The sequence below is a fragment of the Cetorhinus maximus genome, chromosome 14 (assembly GCF_964194155.1).
Source record: "Cetorhinus maximus chromosome 14, sCetMax3.hap1.1, whole genome shotgun sequence".
Classification (NCBI taxonomy): domain Eukaryota; kingdom Metazoa; phylum Chordata; class Chondrichthyes; order Lamniformes; family Cetorhinidae; genus Cetorhinus; species Cetorhinus maximus.
The window spans coordinates 31,240,556-31,266,223 of record NC_135892.1 but is presented as its reverse complement, the minus strand read 5'-3'; the positions used below and the strand labels follow the sequence as shown (position 1 = coordinate 31,266,223).

Below are 25,668 nucleotides of genomic sequence, written 5' to 3'. Positions count from 1 at the left end.
CACCTGGTCAGCCAAATATTCCACCTCCCATATGTTGGAGAGACTCTGAGATATGCTGACCACATCCCCTGTCTTGGCAACTGTGTCTCTCAAAGGCCACCATTAATGAGATCCAGCTCAGCTGCGCCAGCTTGGCCTTCTACAAGCTACAGCAATGAGTGAAGACCTCCACAGGTCATCAGAAGTCCTTGTGTGCAGAGCAATTGTCATCACTTTGCTTCAGTACTGCAATGAGACCTGAACTGTGTATCTGTGACACATGATGCCAGCGAAATTCCATCAGCGATGCCTCTGCCATATCTTCTGGATTCGATGTGAGGACTGGAATTTGTGTCCCGATGGCCAAAAAACCACCTCCCCTACTAGGCCTTGTTTTCTCAATTCTCAGATGGCCAGCATTCCAGGGGAGGACAAAGAAAATGCTTCAAAGACACTCTGAATCTCCTCTTGAAGTACAGCAGCATTGGCATTAATGACTGGGAGGAGCTTGGTACCAATCGTTCAAAATTGTGACAACTTTTCCATCAAGCTGCATCATGCGCTTGAGTCCAAATGCCTTACTGATGAGACAGAACAGTGGCAGAGAAAGAAAGAAAAGGAAGCAAATCCTGCATTCCGGATCCCACTACCTCATACGAAGTCTTGACCCATGTGCTCAAAGATCTGCAGGTGGAGAATCGGGCTGTTCAATCACATGAAGACTGATGGCTCACGACCCTGAGTAGATGTCATCCTTGAATCAAGGGGCAGCTGCTGAGTAGAGGTGCATCCTTTTCTGTAGTTGTTTGGGACCAAAATTCTCTCCTGTCATGTGGGAACACAAAGGTGATATGTGGAATGCTGAATCCATCCATGGATGGAGCAGAGCACACCTCTTTTGTTAAAAAATCTTTTTTTCTTTACTGTTTCTGTTGCATGGGTTAGTTAGAAAAGAGGCTGCAGCATTTTTGTTAGAAACTTGGTCCATTTGCTGCTTGCTTTGTGATGCTGATGATTCAACATATTGGCCGAATGTCATTTACATTCAATTTTTTCTAAAGGCAAGCTTTTGAACTGAAAAATTGACTTGCAAGAAAGACTGTAATATCAAATTGTATTTTCACCTATCAGTTTACGTTCCAGAACCTAATGCAATTTATGTGGCCTCTGTCCTGTGCTACTTTGTAATGTGGTGAGATGGGCAATGACCTTTCACTCTTCCTATAAAATGATGCTTGTTATGGTAGTCCAGGAAGGATTTGGTTAGCGTTTAAGGTGCTATTTTTGTTCTGCAAAGTGTTCTCATTTTTTTTTAATAAGTTGATATTTGAAATGGATATGATAGAGAAACCATTTTCAATGGATTTAAAAAGGCTATTTGAATGGCCACAAGATTTTACATAGGATATACAGCACAGAAACAGGTCATTCAACCAAACCAGTCTATGCTGGTGTTTATGCTGTACTTGAGCCTCCTCCATCTTTTAGCTAAATCTACCATCATAACCATCTGTTTCCCTCTCCCTCAAATACTTGCCTAGCTTCCCCTTAAATTCATCTATACAATTCATTTCACCCATTCCTTGAATCAGTCCCTCATTCTTACTACTTTTTGGGTACACGGGTTTCTTTTGAATTCCTTGGTGACTGTCCTAGTTTGATGGTTCCTAGTTATACTCTTCTCCACAAGAGGAAACATTCTGTATGGCTGCTAATTACAGACACAAATATCAACAAACAGATATTCCTCGTATGACTAAATCTGCATTCTTGGTGGAATTAATTGAAAGAGAAATATTGGCCAGAACACACACAATTCCCTGCTTCTCTTCAGCTAGCTCCATTAGCTCTTTTGTGTGTATTGAGCAGTTTGATGGGTTTTGGTTTAAACTTTCAGAGAGACAATTCCACTAATGATTCCCTCGATACTAGGTTGGAAAATCATAATAAGGTTTAAACTTGGGACCTTTTTCATAAAATGAATGAAAAAACTCCATGCAGCAAATAATAAACATGAGTGTGTTTGGATGATATTGAGTAAATCAATTCACCTCTATAACTTGTGCTTTATAATGTCACCCGTCTGTCTATGTTGTACTTTGCAATGTTCCACTTTGTTTCATTTAATGTTTAAGTTTTGATGTTCAGCTACAGCGTTTTTAATAACCTTGTATTGGTTTAGTAATCTTCTTTAGTTCTTCAGTAAGATGATCAAAAGTCAATTACATGGATCATTCTGGTGGTCTGCATCCACTGTGCTGTTGCTGTTTTTACAATAAGTTTCCCCTTTCAGCTCCAACTCATGTATACTGTATTACAAAAATTTAAAGGGTGATTATCAAGCCGTAATATCGTCTTAGGTTTCAAATTAGTTATAAATCACTTGAACTTTGACTTTGTAGTTTGATATTTGAATCCCTTAAATTGGGAGCTATTGTTCTTGGAATATCTATTCACAAAATAATTGGTGTTAAAATACAATTGCTTCTTTGGGAAGGTGGTGTTTCCGATTTTCTGTTTTCTATCGAGGGTACAGTAGAAAATCTTGTAAATAAATGGCTGGCTATGGCTTTGTTGGAATTTTTTTTGTTAAACCTGTTGGAATGTCACATTATCAAATTCACAATCCTTCAGGCTATTTATATTCCAGTATGTGGAATTAAAAATATGTTTTGTATTAATGGTTTAGTAATATTATGGGCATACGCTTTCCTGTTTTAATTAAAGTTCAAATATGTTGTGAAAAATAGGATGAACGCAGTAATTAATTTCCATTTATGCAAGGTAGTTATAATAACAGACCTTTTAAAACTTTGTAAAACTAAAAAACTCTAAAATCAGGTCCTTTGTGCTCCTGTATGTTTGCATTTTGACATTTAGTATAAATCTGTAAAACTGAATTTACGTTACGGTTCATGTTTAATTGGGAGAAAATATTAAATAATACACATGAAAAATGATTCTAGTACATTAGGAATTTGCTAATTATATGTGCTTGAGTGTTCTTTTGAGATAATAGATATTTTGCTACACTTTAAGGCCAGATAATCCAAGACTCTTAAAATCTGTGTATTATACATTTTCATTGTCCAGCAATCGGGTTCTGTAACTAGTAATTCCTGAAAATTGCATCCTTCAGATCTACTCATTTTGGAATCCATGTCTGCAAATATCTTCCCAGCTGTTTTAAGATTTGTATATCTAAGTATATTCGACCTTGTGTATAATACGCACTCCTTGTGAGTTGCATTCTGCAGCCCTTTCACGTTATGCTTTTACTGTCAAACTTCTCTCTCAATCAGAATGTTGTATTTGTCTTCCGTGTTTGTCCAGGTAGATGGTAATTTTATGTACGTAGCTCTGAGACACCCCCACCACAGTCCCAGAGCTAAGCGATCCCACAACCAGTGGATCAGATCTAAGCTGTGCAGCCCTGCCGCATCCAGTTGTGAATAGTGGTGGACAATTAAAATTCAATGGAGGAGACTCCACAAATATCCCCATCCTCAATGATGGAGGAGCCCAGCACAGCAGTGCAAAAGATAAGGCTGAAGCATTTGCAACAATCTTCAGCCAGAAGTGCTGAGTGGATGATCCATCTCTGCCTCTACCCAAGGTACCCAGCATTACAGTCTTCAGCCAATTTGATTCACTCCACGTGATATCAAGAAATGGCTGAAAGCACTGGATAGTGCAAAGGCCGATGGGCCCTGACAATATTCCAAGACTTATGCTCCAGAACTTGCTGCGCCCAAAGCCAAGCTGTTCCAGTACAGCTACAGCACTGGCATCTACCTGGCTCTGTGGAAAATTGCCCAGGTGTGTCCTGTACACAAAAAGCAGGACAAATCCAACCCGGCCAATTACCGCCCCATCAGTCTACCCTCGATCATCAGTAAAGTAATGGAAGGGGTCATCAACCTGCTATCAAGAGGCACTTGCTTAGCAATAACCTGCTCACTGATGCCCAGTTTGGGTTCTGCCAGGGCCACTCAGCTTCTTACCTTATTACAACCTTGGTTCAAACATGGACAAAAGAGCTGAACTCCCAAGGTGAGGCGAGGGTGCCTACCCTTGACATCAAGGCTGCATTTGACCAAGTGTGGCATCAAGGAGCCCTAGCAAAACTGGAGTTAATGGGAGTCGGGGAAAACTCTCCACTGGTTGGAGTCATACCTAGCACAAAGGAAGATGGTTGTGGTTGTTGGAGGTCAGTCATCTCAGCTCCAGAACATCACTGCAGGAGTTCCTCAGGGTAGTGTCCTAGGCCCAACCATCTTCAGCTGCTTCATCAATGACCTTCCTTGCATCATAAGGTCAGAAGTGGGGATGTTCACTAATGATTGCCCAATGTTCAGCACCATTTGCGACGCCTCAGCTACTGAAGCAGTCAATGTCCAAATGCAGCAAGACCTGGACAATATCCAGGCTTGGGCTGACAAGTGGCAAGTAACATTCGTGCCACACAAGTGTCAGGCAATGACCATCTCCAACAAGAGAGAATCCAACCATCGCCCCTTGATATTCAATGGCATTACCATCACTGAATTCCCCTACTATCAACATTCTGGGGGTTACCATTGACCAGAAACTGACTGGATTAGGCACATAAATACTGTGGTTACAAGAGCAGGTCAGAGGCTAGGAATCATGCGATGAGTTACTCACCTCCTGACTTCCCGAAGCCTGTCCACCACTGGATGAGTGCAGATCCCACAATACTGAAGAAGCTGGACATCGTCCAGGACAAAGCAGTCTGCTTGATTTGCACCACATCCACAAACATTCACTCCTCCACCACCAATGCACAGTAGCAGCAGTGTGTACCATCTACAAGACGCACTGCAGGAATTCACCAAGGCTCCTTTGACAGCACCTTCCAAACCCATGACCACTAACAGCTATAAGGACAAGGGCAGTTGATAGATGGGGACACCACTACCTGGAAGTTCCCCTCCAAGTCACTCACCACCCTAACTTGGAAATGTATTGCCATTCCTTCACTGTCATTGGGTCAAAATATTGGAACTCCCTTCCTAACAGCACTGCGGGTGTACCTACACCACATGGCCTGCAGTGGTTCAAGAAGGCAGCTCACCACCACCTTCTCAGGGCAACAAAGGATGGGCCAATAAATGCTGGCCCAGCCAGCGAAGCCCACACCCTGCGAATGAATTTTTAAAAATCTTGAGTTAGGTGGGGGTGTCCACAGTGCCGCTCATCTTGGATCTGGTTGTGCAATGTTGTCTGTCTTTGTCCTGCTGCTGCCTCTCCCCGCTACGCCCCCCCCCCTCCCCCTCCACCACCTCGCACAGCCTCTTCCCTGCCCCCACTCTATTCCCCACTATCACAAACCCAATGATAAACCCCAGTATCTGACCTAAAGGGCTGAAGCCTAAATCTTGCCACTTTTGTTTCTATTCACACGAAATGGCTAAAAATTCTTGAGTATCTTCTGTGATTTGTAAAACAATTGGCAACATTTTTAAAGTACTGGGAATGTGAAGTCAGTTCCCAACAGTGGCTGTAATTATGCCTTTTGTTTGTATCTTGTTAGCTATGTGGTATATATGCAAATTGATCATGAGCCCTGCCATGTTTGATTTAGTAGTATATAATAAAATAGACTGACTTCTTGAGCTTTTAAAGTAATGATATAGAACAGTGTGATCACTAGACCAGTTTTTGCTGATATGGTTAACTGTGGAATATTTGTAGGGGAAAGATGTGTGGGAGTTTCAGTGCAACAAACTTATTGCTACACAAAGATCACATCCATAATTAAGTTTTAACCTTTTACTGGTTTAATATATTGAGATAATTCACTTAATAATGATTTGAGTATCAGTATTAATCCCGAATACTTAAATCCAAGTAGATAGTAGATGATATATCTAATTTTATATTAAAGTCTAAATTAAAAATTTAGCTTAATTTCAGGGAGTCTGTTAAGAATGACTCTTAATTAGTGCAGTAACAATTGAGTTGTATGTTCCAAAATTCCCAAGAGAATTACTCATCTCATTGACAGTTTTTATGCAGCCTATTATACATCTAGGTTATTAAGACTTCAAATATATCTTGTGCCTTGAGCTTCTTATTCACTTAATACTATGCCCCTAACAACGTGTGCTGTAATAAGTAGCAGCCTTATCGTTCTATCTCGATGAGTCCTCACCCAGGTGGTCTTCAGGGTGATTATTTTTATATAATCAATGCACTCATTATCATCCTGTCCTCCAGAGGATGGTTTTTCAACATTATTCACTCCTGCAAATAATTTCTTTAATGATTGTACAGTAATTAACTTTACCTTGTCGTTGTTCATCTTGAGTGAATTAAAAATTGCTTCAAGATGAATGCCTAGTTTACCACTATGAATGTTTTCATTTGATCTATGCACAGTACTTCGTCTAACAACCACGTTTATGAATTGTGTTCATATGACCAGCTTGTGGCTACAACCTCAAGTGCTGTCCTTCTGGCTAGAAAGCTGCTGTTTCACTCTAATGTTGCTGATTTGCCTTCTACTGTATAGTAAAAGTCAGTGTGTTTTGAGTAGTTTGGGGCCCTTTTCATTCTGCTCAAAAATATATTTTGGTGATTGATCAACTTTGAAACCTTAACCATAAATGTGATGCAGCATTTGGATGCACCTGGAATGCAGGCCTGGTTCTTTTGATGCTGAAATCATTGTGTAAATTCTGAATTGGGGGTACGTGTTTGTGCAGCCAATGTGCCCAACCACTCCTTATCAGCCAAGTTCCAATTGTATTTTGAGAGTCACTTTCTTGTTGTAAGGCATCTCATGATTGTAAAGTGGTTGTCCCTGTACCTGTCCTCCAAGTTCCAACGTATTGGTTTTGTTATTACAAAGCGCTAATGTTGGAACAGGAACTTGTCCTGGGTTGAGAGTTTAACATTGTTGTTCATTGTAGCCTTAAAATATACAGTTGCCTTGCTCCTGTGGCAGTTAAATGTTTTTGCCGTACAGTTGTAAAATTTGTCAGCTTTTACTCTTAATCCCATTTGCAGTATAAAGAGTATAAATGTATGAATGTACAGTTAGTGTCTGGACTCTAATCTAATTGACCTAAATAATCATGGGACACTTTCATGATATCCCCAATCTGGAAATGTTTAATTGCTTATGTAGTATTATTGCATGAAGTTCATGATTTTGTTCCATTCGGGCATTTTATGGATGCCTTTGGCAAGTGGTGAGAATATGGAATTTGTTACCACAGGGAGAAGTTTAGGCAGATAATATAAATGTATTTAAGGAGAAATTAGATAAGCATATGAGAAGGGAATAGAGGATAGTTAGATGAAGAAGGATGGGAGGTAACTTGAGTGGAGCATAAATCCTGGGGTGGACTGGTTGATTGGCCTATTTCTGTGTTGCATATTGTTTGTATGTGTGGTCCTTTATACTGGCCATGGGAAAGGTCATGTGGATATCTTTCCAGTGCCTTGGCATCTCTACTACCTTAGCAAGATTTTTCATCGTAATCTATCCCCTTTTGGTATGGTCCTGACTTAGCTACCATTTGAAAAGGATTCTATTATTAACCTTTCAGATAGATGCAAAAAATCTTGATGCTTTATGTAGAAGAGCAAGAACCTCTGATGTCCTGGCCAACATTCTCTAACCAACACCACAAAAAGATATACTGGTTGTTAATTTTATTGCTGTTTGTGAAGCATTGCTGTATACAGGTTGGTTGCTGTGCTTGAGTATTAACATAGTGATCACACTTCAGAAAGTAATTAGTTGACTGTCAAGTACTTTGGGGTGTCCTGTGAATGTGAAAGATGCATTTTTTCCCTGTACATTAATTGTTGCCTTTTCCCTACTTTTTCTTTTGTGCTTTCCTTTTCTCCTTTCCTAATTTTCTCTTTCCTACTTGGTACATTCAGCATTTGAGAAAAGAGATTGTAAAATTTGAACTTGGAGAGTTACAAATTTTTGGGCTTTGTTATTGTAGGCAAAGCTGAATACCAATTGGAGAAATTGATTTTTCTGTTTGCTAATATTTTCTTTCTTAGGTAGTATTGCCACCTGGTGCACAACATTCTGATGATAAAGGTGCTAAAGAGACTCTACTTGATGATGATGAATGTCCGCTCCAGATTTTCAGAGATTGGCCAAGTGACAAAGGTAAGCAGCCTGATCTCTTCTATATATGTATTTACGTTAAAAGAGTATAAATTGCACCATCATGTTTTTACCACACTGTTAATATTGCAACCTGTTTAGATGGGTGAGCAATTGAAACATGTTAAGAAAATCCAAAGTGAATACCTACCTGTCTAAAAAGAATGTTCAAAAAATTTACTGATCTTGAACAGACCCTTACTACCTAGAGTGAGAGCAGCAGCTGCACCCCCTGTGGGGCACACACCCTCTGAACAGATACTGTGCAATAGCGTATGGTCCTGGAAACACTCATCCTCCCTGATGCTCTGCAGTGACTCCAGCTGCTCCTGATGCAGGAATTGCAAGCAACAGATCGCAGATGCCCATCCATGATGTTTTAAAAAACCCTCTTGCCCCTTAATCTGTCCCTTAATTCTCTTTGTGGTAGTCCTAATTGAGTATTCTCCAGTGTCTGTGAGACTGAAGTAGAAATTTTATCCCACTTACCTTACCACAGCCCCTATAAAGTTTGAATGCCACCTTTACATATAAAGCCCTCCAGTTTCCTGACGCTTTTGCCCTTATCCAAAACTTCTCACAGAGTCATAGAATGGTTGCAGCACAGGAGGAGGCCATTCAGCTGTTGTGTCCATGCCAGTTCTCCAACTCGGCTCGCCCCACTCCCCTGACCTTCTCCTGTAGTCCTGCAAATTTTTCCTCTTCAGCTCCAACAACACTCAGGAATCTTGACACCATTCAGGACAAGGCAAACCTGCTTGATTGGCACCACATCCACAAACATTCACTCCTTCCACCACCGATGCACAGTGGCAGCAGTGTGTACCATCTACAAGATGCACTGCAGGAACTCACCAAGGCTCCTTAGACAACACCTTCCAAACCCACGACTGCTACCATCTAGAAGGACAAAGGCAACAGACACAGGGCAACACCACCCTCCAAGCTGCACCATCCTGACTTGAAAATATATCACTGTTTCTTCACTGCCACTGGGTCAAAATCCTGGAACTCCCTTCCTGATAGCAGTGTGGGTATACCTACACCACATGGACTGCAGTGGTTCCGGAAGGCAGCTCACCACCATCTTCTCGAAGAAAATTAGGGATGAGCGATAAAAGCTGACCCACATCCCATAAATGAATTTTAAAAAATTATACAATTATCTTTTGAAAGCCATGATTAACTGTTTTTCCACCACACACACGACCGCTCACTGCACTTTTTAAAAAAGGTTTTTCTTTATGTTGCCTTTGGTTCTTTTGCCGTTTATCTTAAATCAATAATCCCTGGTTCTCAACCCTTGCACCAATAGAAACAGTTTCTCCCTATTTACCCTGTCCTGATCCCTCAGGATTTTGAACGCCTTTATCAAACATCCTTCAATCTCTCTTCTCCAAAGAGAACAGATCCAGCTTCTTCAATCTATCCATATAACTGAAGCCCCTCATCCCTGGAACCGTTTTCATGAATCTTTTCTCCACCCTTTCTGATGCTTTGATATCCTTCCTAAAATGTGTTGTGCCCAGAATTGGACACACAATCCAGTTGAGGCCGAATCAGTGTTTTATAAAGGTTCATAACTTTTCCTCCCTTTTGTACCAAATGCCTCTATTTACAAAGCCTAGGATTCTGTAGTCCTTAACTTGCTTTCTGAACCTTTCCTGCCACCTTCAATGATCTGTGCAAACATACTTCTTAATTCCTGACTTTTTTCTAACCAAGACTATATATGATATTCTAGCTGTGACCTAACCAATGATTAATTTTCCTTTACCTTAAATTGTTTTTATAGGTACTTTAGTTTTCCAGTTAAAGAAACGACCACCTGACTATATCCCAAAGAATACAAGGAAACAAGATGGGAGGTTATCAAAAGGAAAAGAAAGAAATGATAATTCAAGCTATGGTTCGTCATTGCCTCCTGAGAAACTGCCATACCTTGTTGAACTGAGTCCTGGTGAGTGTTGCATAACACCAATGTATAAGGTGTTTAAAAGGTTACACTGTATAGCTGACCATTTAAGTTCAGTCTTGTCTTGTTTAATGTTTGGTTTATATTGACATCTGGAAAATTCTGTTTCCTTCTGTAGCTTTGTTTCAATTAATTCTATTAAAGAAATCTGATATTGCAGATCCTTTTGAGTTCAGAATCAAATACTCCAATAGTTGCTATTTATAGTTGCCAAGAATCATATTTTTGCTTCTAACTTTTTTAGGTTTGACCAATAGTAATAGTACTGCAGTTGGAGTTCCCTTTGCTTTCTCTAAAAGGTTGCACTGTTGGACTGTTGTTTGTAATGAAATTTAATTTATACCAAATAGAAATAATTTCCTTTAGTTTAATGTAAACACTGCTACATTCAGTAAAAGAAACTGAGGTCTTTGATTCGCCTGTTTCATTTTTTTTAAGACTTGATCACTCTTGTTTGTCTGTTTTGATAACATAGTTAGAACTTTTATATTACGAGAGAGTGTTTGCAGAGAGATGATCATTACAGCATTTGTATTGTTGTGATTCTACATACCTATAAAATGCCTATCACAGACACACTAAATTAATATTTTTTTTAAGAGCCAAAATTATAATTACTGAGTAGAAGTCATTGTAACAAATGTAGTGATGACTATATAAAGATTGACACTCTAGCAAAAGGCAAGTTACGATATGAAAGAGGGAAATTCTTAAGGTGGATTCTATCCTTCCTACTCCATCCCATTTTCCTTGCACAATTTTGGCTGTGTAGCCTTAATTCTGTATTCTCCACATGCCATAGGAATACAGTCCAACTCTGTAACTTCTAGAGATCTGTGCTGAGTATGGCCCTAAAAATGTCATGATTCCACAGAACCTGGCGTCTTACTCTTTTGTCATATGAAGCCTAAGAGGCTGTCCTATGGCACTGCTTTATCTCCAAGGGTTCTTAACACATTACTGTGAATCTCCTCACTGAAGTTTAGGACAGTCTTCTGCTCCAAGTGTAGGTTAGATCAGTCAAAGAGCGTGATATGTTCTATTAATTTATTCCGGTTATGCAATCTGTTCAGGTTTTTTGGGGTTCGAAGGTGCCAGCACTGATCTTTTAAAAAAAAATCTGCCAGAAAATAGAGCAAGAAAAATTGTACTCTTTTATACTTCATATAGCTTTGAAGTTAAAGAATTTTGTTCTGCTGATAGCCATAGAGACCAAATAAAGCAGGATCTGTTCAGGTGGATTAGCAATGAAGATTGACAGGTAAAACCATAAATGAGCACTGGGAGGCCTTTAAAGAAAAGGTAGTTTGGGCACAGACTAGACACATTACCACAAGGGGGAAAGGAATACATTCAACTTTAGAGTTCTCTGGATGAGTTAAATATATAAAGATTAAAATGAAATTGCAAAAGGAGGCTTATGGTAAATATCAAGCTCGGAATTCAGTAGAGAACCAAGCTAAATGCATAAAGTCCACTGCATACCAGGAAAAGGAAACGGGTAAAGAGAGAGTAATGGTTAACATAAAAGTGAGCCCAAAAGTCTTTAATGAACACCTAAATAGTAAATAGTTAAACGAAGGGTGGGACTGATTAGGACCAGAAAGGAGATCAGGCATGGCTAAAGTTCTAAACGAGTACATTGATTATATCGGTTTTAAAGTAGAGGATGCAATGTCACAGTAAGGGAGAAGGTCGTGGAGAAATTGAATAGGATAAAAATAAAGAAGGTACTTAAAAGGTGGGCAGTGTTTGAAATAGAAAAGTCAGTCCAAATGGGATGCACCCAAGGTTGCTGAGAGAAGTAAGGGTGGAGATAGTGGAAGCTTTGGCCACAATCTTCCTTCCAATCATCTTTAGATATAGGGGTGCTGTGAGAGGACTGGATTATTGGAAATGTTACAACCCTGTCTAAATAAAGGGCTGAGGAGCAAAACCCAGCAACTAGTTAGTCAGTGGTGGAGGCAATTTTGAAGACAAAATCACTTGGGGAAAGATATAGGTAAATAAATGACAGCCAGCACAGATTTGTTGAAGGCAAATTGTGTTTGACAAACTTGATTGAGTTTTTTGATGCAGTAACATAGGGTTTATAAAGGTAATGCAGTTGATGTGTTTATGAACTTTCAAAAGGCATTTGATAGACTTGTTAGCAAAATTAAAGCCCATGGAATTAAAGGGGCAATATTGTTGTGGAAAGGATATTGGCGAAGAGACAGAAAGCATAGAATTTTGTTTTTCAGGCTGGAGGGAAATATACAGTGGTGTCTCCCAAGGATTGGTTTTAGGACTGCTCTCTTTGATATGTTAGTGACATTTTCTTGGGTAGGCACGGAATAATTTCAAAGTTTGCAGATGACATGACACAAAACTCAAAGGTAGAAAAATAATTGTATGGACAGTGACAGATTTTGGGAGGGCATAGACTAGTGAAATGGGCAGTTCCATGGCCAATACAATTTTAAATGGGGAAGTGTGAAGTAATACATTTCAATAGGAAGAATGAGGAGAAGCAAGAAAAACTAAATTTTAAAATTGCAGGAACAGAGGGATTTGGGTGTGTACTTACACAAACCTTTGAAAGTGATAGGACAAGTTGAGAAGGTTGTTAGAACAGCATGCATGATCCTTGGGCTTATAAACAGAAGCATGGAGTACAAAAGTGGGTTATGTTTAAGCTTCATAAACATTGGTTAGGCCCAACTAGAGTATTGTGTTCAGTTCCCTTTACCACATTTTGGGAAGGATATCAAGTCTTAATGAGGATGTGGAGGAATTTTGCCAGAACAGTATCAGGGATTCAGGACTTCAGGCACAGGGAAAGACGAGAAGTTGGGTTTGTTCTTAGAGCAGAACTAAGGGGAAATTTGAGAGATGTTCAAAATCATAAATGGTTTAATAAAGTAAATAAGGAGAAACTTTTTCCAGTAGTAGAAGGGTTGATAACCAAAGCGCACACATTTAGGGTAATTGGCAAAGGAAGCAAAGGTGAAATGAGAATTTTTTTTCAGTACAATGAGTTATGCTGTAGAATGCACTGCAAGGATGCGTGATGGAAGCAGATTCATTAATAACTTAGTGAATAAAATACATACTTGAAGGTTAAAAAAAAATTGCATAGCTGAAAATAATGGGACTAATTGGATGGCTTTCAAAGAATAGCCACAATGGGCTGAATGCTTTCCTTCATTACTGTCATTCTGTTGTATGTTAGAACTTATTAGACCTAAATTGATTCCTAAAACGAGAGGTGGTAGTAAATTATCCAGGCAACATTTTAGTTGGCATAGAATTACATAATTGCAACAAAAACAAGGCTATTCAGCTCAACAGTTCTATGTTTATGGTCCACAGGAGCCTTTTCCCACCCCTATTCACCAAACTCCATCCCCACATTCATTCAAAACTGATATTTTGCTGCAACTTTGAGAGGCTAGTAATGTTGAAGTCCACGTTAACAGATTTTGCTCTTTATGAGCATAAATCCATTCTTTACAGCCTTTATAATAGTGCTTATTCCTCATGCCTATGTCTCAGGCCATTAGCATGCAATCAGAAGTTTTTTGCAGTAGAAGAATAAATTGCAGGAATATTGCTCCTCTTATGGTAGCATTGTCGAATGTCACAGAGCAAGCCACCTCACTGCTCATGTGTGTGTCTCATATGAGGAGGGGGCCAATATTCTGTGCTCTCTCTTAATTTGAGGGAATAACATTGCCATTGCCTAACTTATTAAATTTCAGATGCAGTTGTCTTCTCTTCCACCTTGATGTATATGTTTTAGACTTGAGATATTGCTGTGTTTGAGTTATGGATTTCATGGACCATGGGAAAATGGCTTTCAGATTTTTTCTTTCTTGTGAATATTCATCAGGAGTTGTTCCAACCCTTGGGCCTGCTCCACCATTTGTGTGCAATGTGTGTGCTCACACCTTAAAAACTGCCTTCAAACATACTTCTCTGGCTTCATCCTCTTCTATCTTTGTATCTCCTGCTTGGATATGTTAGAGGCACTTGTAATTGACAAATGCAAATAAAGTAGGGCCATAATGTTAACTCTGTTGCAGGGCCATAAGTGGTCAGTCTGGAGTTGCTTGTGTGCTCAATAACACTTAGGGCAACTGGTGTTTCTGGATTTCCCTATCTTCGCTGAACCAGGGTCTCCATGACGTCCACTATCCTTCCCGTGGAGACCTCTATATTTCGCGCATGTGGGCACCACTTCATCAGAGAGCAGGCGGAGGCACTCCTCTGACTCATGAGCCAATCTGAGGGCTTCCAACAGCTCTGCGTGATGTTTCCACGCCTTTTGAAGACTCTCCAGAATGAGCTGGAAAGCTAAATCCAGAGGCTCGTCACCTGACTTGGACCTCACAGATGCCTCTTCCCCAGTGCAGGGAAGCTCGGCTGAACCTGCCTCCTCCTGCTACGGACATGTCTGTGAACCCAAGCTTTCTCAAGTTCTAGGCCCTACTGAGGTGTATGTCTCTGTGCTGGTAGAGTTAAGCGCTGTGACAGGTTTTCCAGGTTGCTTATTTCTAGCTCATCTGTGGAGGAGGTGCCCTCTTGGCTGGAAGTGAGGGCCTGATACAGTTGAGGGACTGGCTGGCTGAGGGTGTTGGTGGCTTGGCAGAGCTCCCTGTGAACCAAAGTAGAGAGAATTTGTGCATGGCAGCAGAGTCAAAAGCAGGAGGGAAAGAGCCCTCTCATTTGCTTTGATGGGGGGGGTGGATGACGTACAGCATCCTCATGAGAGTATTAATACTGACTTCACTGTCACCACAGGCAAGACCTGGGACCTCACCAGTCAGCGGGATGGCATGCTCCTCAATGTGAGTGAGGGGACTATTGTGAGCATCTCATCCCTCTGGTCTGGGACCCCTCCCTGTTGATGTGAGCAGGCTTATCCTGCATGGAAACAGATGGAGAGAATATGATCAGGGAGCATGGCACTGTGTGGAATGGTTGTGTAGTGAGCAGAGCCATGGACAAGATGAGGACATGAGCTCCAGAAGATATGAGCCTGATGAAGGGTGTGTATGAGTGTTAGTGGTGTTGTCCCATGAGGTGTGAGATCCCTGTGGATGTGTGATGAATTTGAGTGTGTGTGGGTTGAGTGATGAAAAGAGTGACTTACCCTGGCGTAATGGATGAGGCCATTCATCCTATAGTGGCACTGGGTGGCTGTCCTCATTTTCAGGGTATTGGTGCTGACCACAGCCATGCTGGATTGGTAATGCTGCTGCCTCTCCTGTGGCCAGAGCAGATGTAGAGGACATCATGGCAGGCCTCCATGGTGTCCAAAAGGGGCGCATTGCTAAACCAGGGGCTGCAGTCCTTTTGCCTTTTGGGGGCCATTCTGTGATCTGTGCAGCAGTCGTAGGCTGGAAGCAGAGAGGCGTGCATGCGGCTGCACTTTCAAATTGATGCCCGGCATGTTGAAGCGGCGAGGTGATGGCATGGCGGGCGAATGAGAACCTGCCCACCATTGAAATGGCATGTTTCCCGTGAATGCTTAATTAATGAGGCGGGTTTGGGATGATATGGCGTAAGCAGGCGGTGGGGAAAATGATGTTTTGCCTGCCCGCTACCGCACCTGGGGCAGAATCGTCCCAGATTTGCACTATCACAGGTAAAATGAAATAAAATCCATGTTGTGAAAAGGAATCTTTTGACTTTTGCATAATCTTCTAAATTTCTCTTCTGTCTCCATTGAGATTAGACGGACATTTTAGTGCTGGGAAACTTAATCGCTCTGGAAGATCAGGTGCTTTTTTTATTCCTTCATGGGAGGTGGACATAGCTGGCTAAGCCAGCAATTTTATTGCCTATCCCTAATTGCCCCTGAATATGTGATGGTGAGCCACTGCTCTGAACTGTTGCAGCCCATGTGGTGTCAGTACACCCACAGTGCTGTTGGGTAGGGAGTTCCAGGATTTTGACCCAACTACATTGACGGAATGGTGATATAGTCCCAAGTCAAGATGGTATGTGGTTTGGAGGGGAACTTGCAGGTGTTGGTGCCCCCATGCACGTGCCCTTGTCCTAGGTGGTAGAAGTCGGGTAGGAAAGTGTTGCCGAAAGAGTCTTGCTGCAGTGCATCTTGTAGATGGTACACATTGCTGCCACTGTGCATTGGTGGTGGAGGGAGTGGATGTTGGAGGTGGTGAATGGGGTGCCAGTCAAGCAGGCTGCTTTGTCCTGGATGGTGTCAAACTTCTTGAGTGTTGCTGGAGCTGCACTCATCCAGGCAAGTGGAGAGTATGCCATCACGTTGCTGACTTGTGCATTGTAGATAGTGGACAGGATTTCGGGAGTCAGGAGGTGAGTTACTCTGGGCCGAATTCCCAGCCTCTGACCTGCTCTTGTAGCCACGATATTTATATGACTGGTCCAGTTCAGTTTCTGGTCAATGATAACCCCTAGGCTTTTTGGTAGAGTTGCAGTATTGTGATACATCTGTCAAGTGGTTGAATTTTAGTGTGCAAACAAAAAAAAACTCCCCCAACTTTAATAAATGGACATTCTCGCTTTAGCCCTTTCCCTAGACCACCTATGGCCAAAATAGTGTTGAAATAATTCACCCTAAAGAAGCCATCGACAGTTGGTCTACAAGGTCTGTTGTTTGCAGAGAATCCCAACTAATTTGTTCGTTGACTTCCCTTTTTAACCATAAATTGGCTTGTGTTTATTTTTGCATCTAATAGTTATTATTGAAATGCCTTCTTTCTAGGATTCAATATTTTACATGTTTGGAAGTCTAGTAACAGGATTGTTGACCTTTCTGTTGCTCTTAATCTATTCCTTGTGTAATTGCTGTCAATGTAAACTTTCCAAAATTTCTAGCACCAGCAATTTCTACACTTTCGTTTACAATTCCATTGAGGCTTAGTTTATTTTGACCTTTGATTATTCTGCTTTCTCCCATACTGTTAAATTGCTATTCACTTAAAATTGATACAGTCATGGTAGGAGGCATTTGGCCAATCAAGCATATGCTGACTTGAGCAATCCATTCCCTCCTATTCCTCTGCCCTATCTCTATAGCCCTGGAAGTTTATTTCCCTTGAGTGTCCATCTAATTTCCTTTGGAAATCATTAATTGCCTCTGGTTGCACCAGCTTCATGGCTGCAGGTTCTCGGTCATTACCACTTGCTGCATTTTTCCTCAGCCCCCTGCATCTCTTGCCCAAATTTGTGGCCCTTAGTGTGCTGCCATATTTTGATTTGCACCATTCTTAATTCAGCCCCTTTGTGCGGTTTGGCTGCCAATGTTAAAGACACTGTTTTCTAGTGGGGAAGGTTGGTGCAGTTAAAGTTCAAGTGGGAGGCATGTGAATCATAGGAATTTACAGCACTGAAGAAAGCCATTCGGCCCATGATACCCAAGCTGGCAGACAAGTAGCTATCCAGCCTACTGTAGATCACCGCGTATACGACAAGTCAGTTTTTTTGCTGCCAAAAATCATGCTTTTTCATATTGTAACAATTCTTGCCTAGATCCCAGGCTGTGGGGGAGATCCGGTTAGGGACCAATTACATTCTGATTAAAGTAGACAAAATTTTGAAATTCAAAATGCTTACTAACTGAATAAAGCCACAAGATTCTACCGGTTTTGAACAAACAAAAATAAACTTTACTATGCAAGTTCAAAAAAATGAAACAAAATACACTATCTGTCTTATACTCTAACATTCAGGGTAAGTATGAGATTTTGTGTGAATTAACAGGTAAATTGTGGTCAAACACGCCACACTGCAGAATAACTTCCAAATGTGACCAAACGAATTCCATGGATTTCTCAACAACCCACCTAGATGTTTGTCACATTGTGAGCCAACCAATCTCACTGAAACTTTGTCTTTCTCACAAGGGTTTCCAATCTACACCTTGAAGATCCTGCCTTGTAATTCTCTCAAAGTTGCTCCCACTCGGACGGCTTCAACGACGGCCCACTTTGCAGTGTTTCAATCTCGCCTTCCGAGATTATGTTCCCCTGAATTTCTGAGTACGCTTGAGCATCAACTTACAAGCACAATTTCAGATCTTTGGCCGTGCCAAGCAGAGCACCACTGCCCCAAAAGGGGTACCTTTGCCCCAGTGACCCGCAGCATGGATTCACCAGCCTTTGTGGATCTTCTGGGTTTCTTTCGAGCCCACTTCAATTAGTCTGCTCCCTGCAGCCCTTTCTCTAATTGGAACCTGTTTCTCTGCTCCTTTCTTTTAACTTAACTGGGACTTATTTCTATCCCTTTTGTCATTGTGCCTCACCTGGGTCACTTGCAGACTGACTCAGCTTGACTGTTCATTGACTGTTGAACTAATCTGGTGACCTATCGAAACACTCCAAGAGGGTCCCACCCTTGTTACTAGGCAGGAACAATTGTAACTAGCAGAGGAACACCCTGTACCTTCAATTTTTTTACAATCTCCACAGACTACAAGCTTACATGACACACAGACGCAGAATTAATGGATTTCATAACAATGTACTCGGTGTATAAGTCGACCCCCTCTCCCCCTTTTTCAGCTACAAAATGCCATACTCGCATTAGTAATCGACCTCCATTTTTCACCACAGAAATGCAATTTTTACTTTATACGGCAAGTTGGCACATGGTATCAAGCAGGTGATATGAACTGTGCTGTGAAGTTGGTGCACAGGAGTTTAAGACACCCACACAGAGCAGATAGCACATGGCATGGATAGTGACTTTCAGAAATTGGTTCTCCAGCAAAACAAATGAAGTATGATACTGTCTTCAAGCAAAAGTCGTAACATTTGCTAACTTGTCAAATAAATGTGCTGCAGCGAGGGAATTTGGTGTCAGTGAAAAGTTGGTATGAGAATGGAAGAAGAAGGAATCCGCCCTGAAGATGTCGAAGAACAAATGTGCCGTTTGAACAGGGACCTGTCACTGGCCTGATCTTGAGAAGCAAGTAGTGGAATGGGTCCTTAGGTCAAATTGTTGGAATAGTTACATCGTCACTAGAAATGCAAAGCGTTTATATGGCACTTGTGGGCCAAATCAAACCCCAAATCTAGCAAAAATTTCAGACCAACAGCCAGTTGGTGTAGTGCTTTATGGAACAAAATAGTCTATTGTTGTGGCAGAAGACCAAGATCGCTCAGAATGCCAAAAGCCCGTGATGCAAAATTACCAGTGTCAAGTGATGCTTTTTCAGACAGCGGCAAAAACCAGAATACCTATTAAGTCACATCCGAAATGTGGATGAAACACCCATGAATTTTGATGTGTCCAGCAGCCAAACTGTGGAGGGGAAATGTTCAAAAACAGTTCTAGTGAAAATGACAGGATATGAGAAGACAAGGTTCACTATGGTACTAGTCTGCACGGTCAACGGAAGGAAATCAAAGTCCATGGTAATTTTCAAATGTAAAACCATGCCAAACATCAAGTTCCGTGAAGGAGTTTTTGTGCATGTCCATGACAACGGTTGGATGGAGTAAAGTTATGGATTGATGATGTGTAGAATAGGCGTCCTGGTGGTCTACGCAAAGAAGGCAGCTTATTACTGTGGGACATGTTCAGATCCCAAGTAACCAAAAAGAGATGCCTGTGAAGAAATAACACCAGCACTGCAGTTATACCAGGGGTTCTCACATCTGTCATTCAGTCCTTGGATGCATGTCTCAACAAGCCATTCAAGAATCATATTCACACTGAATGGTATAGGTGCATGGTTGATGGAGAAAATAACCTTCACAAAGAGTGGAAATATGCATGCTGTCTCGAGTGTTATGTGTGGTTTCGTTATCAAATTATGGGATACTATTAGTGCACCAAATGTTGTCAGATCGTTCAAAAAATGCGGAATATCTAATTCGGTGGATGGAGGGGAAGATGATTTGTTTTCGAGGGATGATTTCAAAAGTAAAAGCACCATTTCTGATCTAGAGTGGGATATGGTTAAAAGTTCTCAGATACTGAAAACAATGAAATTGATGGCTTTAAAATGTTTTGATTGTGATTAAAGATATCTTTTGTACATTTTAATTCAATAAACCATGCCATATTCATTATCTGTTATGATTTTTTCACATTTCGACATGGTGAACACTTGGACTGGCAGTTTACATTTTATACTTGGCACCTAAGTCAATCCATATTTTTGGAAAGATGTTTTTGAAGGCTTCAAAGGTCGACTTGTACACTGTGATCTACAGTAATCCCATTTTCCATTTCTTGGCTTATAGCCTTGTTTGTTGTGGCGCTTCAAATGTATATCCAAGTATTTTTTAAATGAAGCGTTCCTCCCTCTACCACCCTTTCAGATCCAGCCACACCTGGGTGAAAAAAGTTCCTCTTGTGTCCCTTCTAAACTTTCTACCCCTCTGCCTAAATCTATGCTGCCTAGTTATGGACCCCTCAAGCAAGAATAGAACCTTTCCATCCACTCTATCTTAGACCCCTTGTAATTTTGTACTCTCCAATTTGCCTCCTCTCAGACAGCTTTTATTCTAAAGAAACAACTAAAATTCTCCAGTCCAGACACCCTCTCCAGTGCAGTCACATACTCCATAGTGTGGTGACCAGAACTTCAAGCAGTAATCTAGCTATGGCCCAGCTAGTGTTTTATACAGTTCCAGCATAACCTCCCAGCTCTTATATCCCATGTCTCAACTAATAGAGGCAAGTATCCTGTAAGCTGCCTTGACTACCTTTATCTACCTATCCAGCCACCTTCAGGAATCTGTGGACATGCACTCCAAGCTCCCTCTGTTCCTCTAAACTTCTCTATCTTACCATTTATTGTGTATTCCCTTGTTTTGTTAGCCTTCCCCAAAAGCATTACTTCACACTTCTCTGGACCGAACTCCATTTGCTACTGTTACGCCCACCTGACTAGTTCACTGATATCTTCCTGCAGTCTACTGCTTTCTTCTTCTTTATCAGCCATTTGGCCAATTTTTGTATCGTCTGCGAACTTTTTAAATCGTACCCCCTCCATTAAAGCCCAAACCATCGATATATCCTACAGAAAGCAAGGGAATCAAGTACTGAGCCCTGCAGAACCACACTGGAAACAATCTTCCAGTGACAAAAACACTCATCAACCATTAACCTTTGCTTCCTGGCTCTGAGCTAATTTCGAATCTAACTTGCTGCTTTGCCTTGGATCCTATGAGTTTCTAGTTTTGTGACCAGTCTGCCATCTGGGACCCTATCAAAAGCCTTGCTAAAATCCATATAGATTACATTAAATTTACTGCCCACATCAACTCTCCTTGCGACCTCAAAAATTGAATTGTTAGTTAGAAACGACCTTCCCTTAGCAAATCCGTGTTGTTAATCTTTGATTATTCCATGACTTTCTAAATGAAGATTTATCCTGTCCCTGGAATTTTTTTTTACAATTTTCCCACCATTGAGGTTAGGTAAACTGGCCTATAATTACATGGTTTACCCCTTTCTTCCTTTTCAAACAATGATACAACGTTAACTGTCCTCCAGTAATTTGGTATCACACCTGTGGCCAGAAGATTGGAAAATGGTCAGAGACTTGGCAATTTCTTCTCTTGCTTCTTATAACAGGCCTTGGATGGCCTTGGGATTTATCCACTTTCAAAGATGTTAAATCCCTTAATATTCCTTTCTCATTGCAAGATATTGGATGAAATTAACACACCCCACCTTCCTGATTTCAATGTCTCTATTGTCCCTCTCTAATGAAAACAAGTGCACAGTATTCATTCAGAACCATACCGACGTCCCACGCTCCCCCACACACAGGATATCAATGTCCCTCGCCTCCACACGCAGCTTACCCTTTTTAGCCCCTAATAAAGACTGGGACCTGAATATTCAATGGTACATGACATTTAGGAAGGAGAGGAAGCTACGAAAAGGTAGCTTTGCTAAATAAGGATGGCATTGGTACATTAGAGAGGTGACCCTAGTTCTGGAGATCAAGATGTAGAATCAGTTTTGGTGGAGATGAGAAATAGTGATGGTAAGAATTTACTTGTTGGAGTGGTTTATAGACTCTCCTAACAGTAACGCACTGTAGGATAGGCTATACAGGAAAAAATAATAGAGGCTTGTGCAAAAGGTATGGTGATAATCATGGGTGATTTCAATTTACACATAGATTGGACAAATTGGATTGGCAATGGTAGCCTGAATGATGAGTTTATATTGTGTTTTCAGGACAGTTTCTTAGAGCAGCACCAATCAGAGCAGGCTATAATAGATCTGGTAATGTGCAATGAGACAGGATTAATTAATGACCTCATAGTGGACGCGCCCCTTGGTAGTAGTGATCATCTGATTGAATTTTGCATTTAGTTTGAGGGAAAGAGGAGTGGATCTAAGAACGTTTTAAACTTATGAGGACATGAAGACAAGTGAACTGGGAAATTAGGTTAAGGGGTAGGTCAATAGAGATGCAGTGACAGACATTTAAGGAGATAGTTCAGTATACGCAGAAAAGATACATTCCAATGAGAAAGACTTTAAGGGAAGGACACACCATCATGGCTAGCTAAAGAAGTTAACGGTAGTAACAAATTGAAAAAAAGCATATAATTTCCCCAAAGAAGAACAGGTCAGAAGATTGAATGGTGTATAAAGAGCAGCAAAGAATGACTAAAAGATTAATAAGGAGGGAGAAATTAGAGTATGAGAGCCAGCTAGAAATATAAAAACAGAGTAAGAGTTTCTACAGGTATTTAAAAAGGATAAGAATAACTAAAGTGAGCGTTGGTCCTCCAGAGAGAGAGAGCATGGGGAATTATTAGTAGAAAACCAGGAAATGACAGATGAATTGAACAGATATCTTGTCTGTATTTTGCGTGTCTCTTCACTAGAGGATACTAATAATGTCCCAGGAATAATTGTGAATCAGGTGAAAGGGAGGGAGGAATTTCAAACAATTACAATCAGCAGGGAAAGGGTACTGAGAAAATTATTACAACTAAAACCTGACAAGTCCCCAGGTCCTTAATGGACCTCATCCTAGGGTCTTAAAAAAAATGGCTGCTGAGATAGTAGTTCCATTGGTTTTAATTTTCCTAAATTCCCTAGATTCTGGAAAGGGCCCGTCAGATTGGAAAATAGCAAATTTTTTTTTATTTGTTCATGGGATGTGGGCATTGCTGGCTTGGTCAGAGGGCCGTTAAGAGTCAACCACATTGCTGTGGGTCTGGAGTCACATGTGGGCCAGACCAGGTAAGTACAACAGATTTCCTTTCCTAAAGGGCATTAGTGAACCAGGTCGGTTTTTACAACAATCGACAATGGTTTCATGGTCATTATTAGACTTTTAATTCCTGATGTTTTTTTATTGAATTCAAATTGCGCCATCTGCCATGGCGGGATTCGAACCCAGGTCCCCAAGTGCATTACCCTGCGTCTCTAGATCACCAGTCCAGCAACAATACTGAGTATCACTGGATGTGACTCCCCTATTCAAAAAAAGGAGGGATAAAGAGAGCAGGGAACTACTGGCTGGTTAGCTTAACACCTGTCATAGGGAAGGTGCTGGAATCTATTATTGAGGAGGTTATAGCGGGGCACTTCGTGAATGTCAGTGCAGTCAGGCAGAGTCGGCATGGTTTTGTGAAGGGGAAATCATGTTTGACTAATTTATTGGAGTTATTTGAGGAACTAACAAGCAACAGGGATAAAGGGGAACCTGTGGATGTGCTGCACTTAAATTTCCAGAAGGCACTTACGGGGAGGCGACGGCTTAGTGGTATTGTTGTTGGACTAGTCATCCAGAGACCCAGGGTAATCACCACAGCAGATGGTGGAATTTGAATTCAATAAAAATCTGGAATTAAAAGTCTAATGATGACCATGAAACCATTGTCAATTGTTGTAAAAACCCATCTGGTTCACTAATGTGCTTTAGGGAAGGAAACCTGTCATCCTTACCCGGTCTGGCCTACACATGACTCCAGACCCACAGCAACGTGGTTGACCTTTAAATACCCTATGAAATGGCCTAGCAAGCCACTCAGTTGTATCAAAGCACTACAAAGTCACAAAATAGGAATGAAAATGGGCGGACCACCCGGCATCGACGTAGGCACTGGAAACGACAATGGCAACCTCAGCCCTGTCAACCCAGCAAAGTCCTACTTATTAACATCTGGGGGCTAGTGCTGAAATTGGGAAAGCTGTCTCACAGACTTGTCAAGCAACAGCCTGACATAGTCATCCTCTCAGAATCTTATAGATAATGTCCCAGACACCACCTTCACCATCCCTGGGTATGTCCTGTCCCATCGCCAGGACAGTTCCAGCAGAGGTGGCAGCACAGTGGTATACAGTCGGGAGGGAGTTGCCCTGGGAGCCCTCAACATCTACTCCGGACCCCATGAAGCCTCATGGCATCAGGTCAAACATGGGCAAGGAAACCTCCTGCTGATTACCATGTACCGCCCTCCCTCAGCTGATGAATCTGCTCCTCCATGTTGAACACCACTTGGAGGAAGCATTGAGGGTGGCAAGGGCGCAGAATGTACTCTGGGTGGGGGCTTCAATGTCGATCACCAAGAGTGGCTCGGTAGCACTACTACTGACCAAGTTGGCCAAGTCCTAAAGGACATAGCTTCTAGACAGGGTCTGCGGCAGGTGGTGAGGGAACCAACGAGGGAAAAACATACTTGACCTCATTCTCACCAACCTGCCTGTTGTGGAGACAAAATCCCACCTTCACTTTGAGGATACCCTCCATTGTGTTGTGTGGCACTACCACTGTGCTAAATGGGATAGATTTCAAACAGATCAAGCAACTCAAGACTGGGCATCCATGAGGCGCTGTGGGCCATCAGCAGCAGCAGAATTGTACTTGAACACAATCTGTAGCCTCATGGCCTGGCATATCCCCCACTCTACCATTACCATCAAGCCAAGGGATCAACCCTGGTTCAATGAAGAGTGCAGGAGAATATGCCAGGAGCATCACCAGCCATACCTAAAAATGAGCTGTCAACCTGGTGAAGCTCTAACATAGGACTACTTGCGTGCCAAACAACGTAAGAAGCAAGTGATAGTCACAGCTAAGCGATCTCACAACCAATGAAGTCCTGTGGATAATTAAACAACTCACTGGAGGAGGAGGCTCCACAAATATCCCCAACCTCAATGATGGAGGAACCCAGCACATCAGTGCAAAAGATAAGGCTGAAACATTTGCTACAACCTTCAGCCAGAAGTGCTGAGTGGATGATCCATCTCGGCCTCCTCCAGGGGTCCCTAGCATCACAGTGCCAGTCTTCAGCCAATTCGATTCACTCCATGTGATATCAAGCAGTGGCTGAAGGCACTGGATACTGCAAATGTTATGAGCCCTGACCATATTCCAGCAATAATATTGAAGACTTGTGCTCCAGAACTTGCCATGCCCTGAGCCAAGCTGTTCTAGTACAGATACAACACTGGCATGTGGAAAATTGCCCAGGTATGTCCAGTCCACAAACAGCAGGATAAATCCAACCCAGCCAATTACCACCCTATCAGCCTACTCTCGATCATCAGTGAAGTAATGGAAGGGGTCATCAACATTGCTATCAAGTGGCGCTTG

At 41.6% G+C, this 25,668-nt stretch overlaps 1 protein-coding gene across 6 annotated transcripts in view; it reads left to right on the top strand.

The window, feature by feature from the left end:
- Window positions 1-25,668, top strand: part of afdna (afadin, adherens junction formation factor a) — a 234,674-nt gene that overhangs the window by 66,399 nt on the left and 142,607 nt on the right. For all 6 annotated transcript variants that reach the window (XM_078556748.1, XM_078556746.1, XM_078556744.1 and 3 more), the window contains exons 7-8: window positions 8,029-8,140; window positions 9,933-10,097. In XM_078556748.1, the coding sequence (XP_078412874.1) occupies window positions 8,029-8,140; window positions 9,933-10,097 (277 nt within the window). The remainder of the gene's footprint in view (window positions 1-8,028; window positions 8,141-9,932; window positions 10,098-25,668) is intronic.